This window comes from Conger conger, chromosome 8, assembly GCF_963514075.1.
Source record: "Conger conger chromosome 8, fConCon1.1, whole genome shotgun sequence".
NCBI classification, from domain to species: Eukaryota; Metazoa; Chordata; class Actinopteri; order Anguilliformes; family Congridae; genus Conger; species Conger conger.
The window spans coordinates 59,070,813-59,076,183 of NC_083767.1; the positions used below are offsets into that span (position 1 = coordinate 59,070,813).

Consider the following 5,371-nt stretch of genomic DNA (forward strand, 5'->3'; position numbering starts at 1 on the left):
CATGCACGCCCCCGTGGTGTCGTTCCTGATGTAAGGCATCACACGGGCTATTGTGTCTGGACCTCTGCGTCCAATCCAGTCCACTAGCCTGGACTTCACCTAGCAGACCCTACTGCGGACACCTCCATGTCCCACATAACCCACCTGCATCCCTGAACATCTCGCATCCCTGGGGTAGACCGCCCCAAAGTATGGCAGTATTCTCAGACTGTGCTCCCCAAAATGTCCTGCATCGCTTGCCTGGATTTCGCCCATAAATGCCCTACGTTAGCGGACTGGACTGTCCCCCCCCCGTTCCTCGGAAAACGCCGCCCGCGTGACCGACCTGCTCCGCCTTCTAAACGAACCCTGCAGTCCGCCCGGACCGTGCTTACTCCCCGACGTTTCCTCACGTCTGTTGAAGCCGCGAAATGGCGCCTCTCCGCCCCCCCGCCGACCGTTTCCTTCCGTGTCGGGCCCCCGCGTGGACTTGAGCGCTGCCGTCGGGTTTGTGCTGAAAGGCTCCGGTGCTGATCGGGCTCGGCTCCCTCCCGTCGGCGTCCCGGTCCGAGGATCAGCGGTGGAAACCGAAGCCTGACGGCCCCAGAGACCTCCCTGTCCTGTCCGTCGGCGCGTCGCCGTGTTAGCGCTGGACACCAACGGCAGCCGGCGATGAAGCTGTGATTCATATTATTTAAAGGAAACCTTGAATAAAATGGCGGAAATAAAAAAAAAAAAAAAACCTTGAATGTAAAATGGCCTCTGTGTGATTGATTATTACAGACCCGTTCACGGCCGCATTCTCCGGTTAGGCACACCTCGTCTTCACGGATGGGTGAGTTGGTTGAGGGTGGGTCTCCTGATGCATCAGTTCTGCACGTTGCTCTAATACGGGGCTGCCCAGTCGTCAGCCATGGAGGGCGGGGTGTATGCTGTGTTTTGCTCCAACCTATCACTTCACCGGCTGCTTTCACTAATTAACACACCTTCTACTGGAGAGGAGGGAACTCATTGGTGAAATGGGCAGGTGTAGTGATTGGTTGGAATGAAAACCTGCATTTTCTCAGCCTTCCATGGCACATGGTTGGGCAACCCTGCCTCAGAGCTTTTGATATCTGTCAATATACCTTTGTGAAGTCTTTTTTTTAAAAGGTTTTGTTCATATTGTCCCGAGTTTGGTAAAGTAAAATAAATGGTGACTGTCCCCTCCTGTCTGGTTGGAAATATTGATGCTTTTTGCCAATTTAGTTTAAGTAATTTCTGGCTGAAGTGTTTTTTTTAGCTTACCTACCAGTTCCATTACCTGATCATAAATGAAAAGTAATAAAGGGAGAAACAGGAGCGTCAGGATGGTTGTCAATGTAGTGCAGTAATCATCAAATCTGGACCTGAAATCCAAATCCGGCCCTGGTTTTCTTTTCTCCCAGGTAATTCGCTGAAAAAGTGAACAATTAGTGATACAGTTAGTACCAGACGGTCCTCTCCCAGGTGAAGGGAGGACTGAAAAACCAGACGTTCAAGGTCCGTGTTTTGATAATCTCTGTGGGCTGTAGGTTTGTATTACCCCCTCTGAGAATGTGTGTATACACATCAGTCCACTAGAGGGCACTCTGGCGTCTGCAGTGACAGAATCACACACACACACACACACACACACACACACTCTCGCTCTCTCGCTCTCTCTCGCTCTCTCTCGCTCTCTCACTCTCTCTCTCTCCCCCCTCTATCTCTCTCTCCCCCCCTCTATCTCTCTCTCTCCCCCCCCTCTCTCTCTCTCTCTCTCTCTCTCTCTCCCCTCTCTCTCTCTCTCTCCCCCCTCTATCTCTCTCTCTCTCTCTCTCCCCCCTCTATCTCTCTTACTCTCACTCTCTTTCTCACACAGACACAAACCCCCCTATTCTCTGATACACTGATGCTTTCTGTTTCATTTCTCTCCCTCTTTCCAACTCTGCACCGTGTACCTTGCCTTCACCAAAGTTTCAGGGTGACACACACACACACACACTCTCACGCATTCTATCAGTTTCCTGCCACATAGTTGCCTGCGCTTTAAACCTAGTCATACGGTCTCTTATCTCTCAATCTGCCTGGATAACCTCCACACGATCGCACACATCTCTTTCTCTCTTTTGTTCTTGGTAAGTGTGCAGATTTATTAAGCACATACAATTCCTGGATAATACTGTATTTTTGTATTCTTGTGGAAAAAATAAATTCAATAATCCTCAATTTGTGATTTAGACAATTCCTAGATAATACTGTATTTTTGTATTCTTGTGGAAGAAAATAAATAAAACAATCCTCAATTTGCGATTTTGACAATTCCTAGATAATACTGTATTTTTGTATTCTTGTGGAAAAAATAAATTAAATGATCCTCAATTTGTGCTTTAGACAATTCCTAGATAATACTGTATTTTTGTATTCTTGTGGAAAAAATAAATAAAATAATCCTCAATTTGTGATTTTCTTTTGGTCTTCTACACCCAAGAGTAGCGCTGTGGGGTGACCCTGGGAGGAATGTTTCTTTTCCCATGGTGCCTTGCGGTGGTTTGTGTCTCTCTGTTCACCTCAGGTGAGTTAATGAATACCACTTAGCTGTGCCGTATAACTTCTCACAGTGCTCCTGGATTACTCCAGATGTGTAGCGTCACAGAGTTGTTTGTGCAGCTGTGCGGACCGGACTCACTGAAGGAAGCGTTGGGCTGTGTTTTCGTGTTATTTCAGGGTCCGAGGTGCTTCACTGTAACATGACGGTGACGTGGAGGGACTTGAGAGGTCTTCTGAAGTGGGACTGTCCTGCTCGCCTGCCGAACACAACCTACACTGTTCAGAAGTTGACACAAGGGTGAGTGTGAGCTGTGTGTTGCTGGAAGTGTCCCAAAGAAAGAAAAAAGATGGCCATGAAATTTATTGAACAATATCTCGAAGATAATAAACCTAATCGTTTTCCGCCTTCATACATTCAGTGTATTGGATACATGAAAAATGTATTGGTTAATAGATTAACTCTTTAAGGTGTCAGATCACAAGTAAAATGTGATTAGGATGTTCTTAAATGAGCATTAGAATGCTGACGTAAAGAAATATATATTACTGGACATAAAGCATTTGAAAGAGTTATTTTGAGAAAGCGTACTTGGAGAGATGTGGGGAGTGGGGGTGGGGGGCGGGGGGGCGGTACAGGCAGCGGCTTGTCAGATATTTTGCTGGTTTCCAGTAAAGGCTTCGGCATTTTCAGATGAAGAGGAAAGGAAATTGAAACAATGAATTCGCATAGTTGCAGTTGCTTTTGATTTTGAATATTTTTGCCTGACCTGCCATTGCTTTTGTTGAACCGTAATAACTTTTAATAATAATTTTGGAACCAGTTGTACAATAGGCTGAATCTGTTTTACTTCGCTTCAGAGAGAGAAAACTTGTTTACATGAAATTTGGCATTAATCATGTAAAAGACTGCTATTCGGTGAGCCTAATTTCAATATGGCATATTAATACAAATGGAGAATTTAGCAGTCCACAATGCTCCTATTTTAAACACATTATATTATATTTCTACTTCACCCTTATTTTTTCTCAATTGGTTGAAACAATAGAATTCATCTATACACTCAGTTAGCACTTTAGGTATTTGATACTTTTTTCTTTTCTTTTTTTTGACTGCTGTAGCCTATCCACTTAGCAGTTTGATGGTTATGTGTTCAGAGGTGCTCTTCCGCATACCACTGTTGTAATGCGTGGTTATTACATTTACGTTTACATTTTAGTCATTTGGCAGACTCTTTTAATCCAAAGCGATTTACAAGAGCATAGGTTCTTCCACAAGTTAAAGCAACACATCCATAACTAGTAACATACATATTAAGCGCTGTTCTAAACATACAGTCATCATAAGTGCAATTATTATTATTTTTTGATGATTGGCTGATAACATATTTGCATTAACAAGCAGGTGTACAGGTCTACCCAATAATTTGCTTGTTTGGTCCATCTACCAAAAACATTTACAGATAAAACTGGTGGCACTACAAAAGTACACTCAAAGAATAACACACTACAGTCAGGAACAAAATGAAAGCTACAGTTGCATCAAATGAATGATCCCCAATCCCCAATCCCAGTAACCCCCAATCCCCAATCCTAATATCCCGCAATCCCCAATCCTAATATCCCCCAATCCCAGTAACCCCACATCCCCAATCCCAGTAATCCCCAATCTCAGTAACCCCCAATCCCCAATCCCAGTAACCCCCAATCCCCAATCCCAGTAACCCCCAATCCCTAATCCCAGTAACCCCCAATGCCCAATCCCCAATCCCAGTAACCCCCAATCCCCAATCCTCAATCCCAGTAACCCCCAGTCCCCAGTCCCCAGTCCTCCCAAGCTTCAGGTGATATTCAAAATGACTGCTGTGCTAGGACCCTGGTAAAACTGGGGACAGTTTGAGAGAGGGAACGAGTGAGAGAGAGAGAGGGAGCGAGAGAGAGAGAAAGAAGAGTAGAATGTAAGTGTATGAGAGAGCGTGAGAGCAAATGATGACATGAGAGAGAAATTGAGCGCAAACAACAGCTGGGGGAGAGATTGAGATCAGCCTGGAAGTAGAGCTTGAGATATGAACAGTTGTGGTTTTGCAGAAACCTCAGAAAGTTTTTATCATAGTGATGAATCACTGATGATTAATACAGGCGTCTCCTTTCTGTTTAATTTCCATCCCAGCAACTCCAAAATAACGTTTACCTTTTTCTTATTTAAAAAGGCTTGTTGCCAAATGCCTCCGCTGTTATGAAGCACGACCTTCTAGCATGTTCTATGCTTCGACGGTCATTCTGCACTTCAGCAGTTTGACAACAAGGATCTTTGAAATAGTGCATAGTGGCTCTTTTGCCTTTCAGAACATGATTTTTTTTTATATAGAGATACAGAACCACCAAACTAACAAGTACAGCTCATCTACAGCTGTAGTTTAGTTCCGCCGATACTGGTAGTAGCAAACTGAAGCACCTAAAAAAAAAAAATGTCTACAAAGGTGTGGAAGTCACTCTGCTCCTGTGAGGCCTTTCACCATATACTTTGTTGACAACCCCTTTTCGGTCTTATGTCGCAGCTTTGACTCTGTAAAAACCAACTGAACTGTTTGTGGCGAATGCAAAGTGAAAAGGTTAGCCTCCAGTTCTGGAGGGCCGCTGTGTCTGCTGGTATTTGTGTTTTCCTTTCAATCAGCAGCCAATTAAGGCCTTGAGAACAAGGTGTGTGGACTACTTAGCCAAAGAAGGACTTTGAAATGTATCTCTCGTGCTGAAACACACCAAAAAACCAGACCCCTCCAGGACTGGAGCGTGACACCCCTGCGTTAAAAGCACAGATGTCAGACTGCCCTTACTTCCCGCAGAG

The 5,371-nt window shown here is 44.7% G+C and overlaps 1 protein-coding gene across 3 annotated transcripts in view; it reads left to right on the forward strand.

Annotated features, from left to right (window-relative positions):
* Positions 1–2,068: 2,068 nt before the first annotated feature.
* The window catches only part of si:dkeyp-75h12.7 (uncharacterized), a 9,677-nt gene continuing 6,374 nt past the window's right edge, over positions 2,069–5,371 (forward strand). For 2 of the 3 annotated variants that reach the window (XM_061252496.1, XM_061252498.1), the window contains exons 1-4: positions 2,069–2,117; positions 2,471–2,554; positions 2,707–2,827; positions 5,370–5,371. The exon at positions 5,370–5,371 is cut by the window's right edge and continues 168 nt beyond it. In XM_061252496.1, coding sequence (XP_061108480.1) covers positions 2,500–2,554; positions 2,707–2,827; positions 5,370–5,371 — 178 coding nt within the window. In that variant the 5' untranslated portion in view covers positions 2,069–2,117; positions 2,471–2,499. The remainder of the gene's footprint in view (positions 2,118–2,470; positions 2,555–2,706; positions 2,828–5,369) is intronic. The other variant, XM_061252497.1, reaches the window with a different exon arrangement.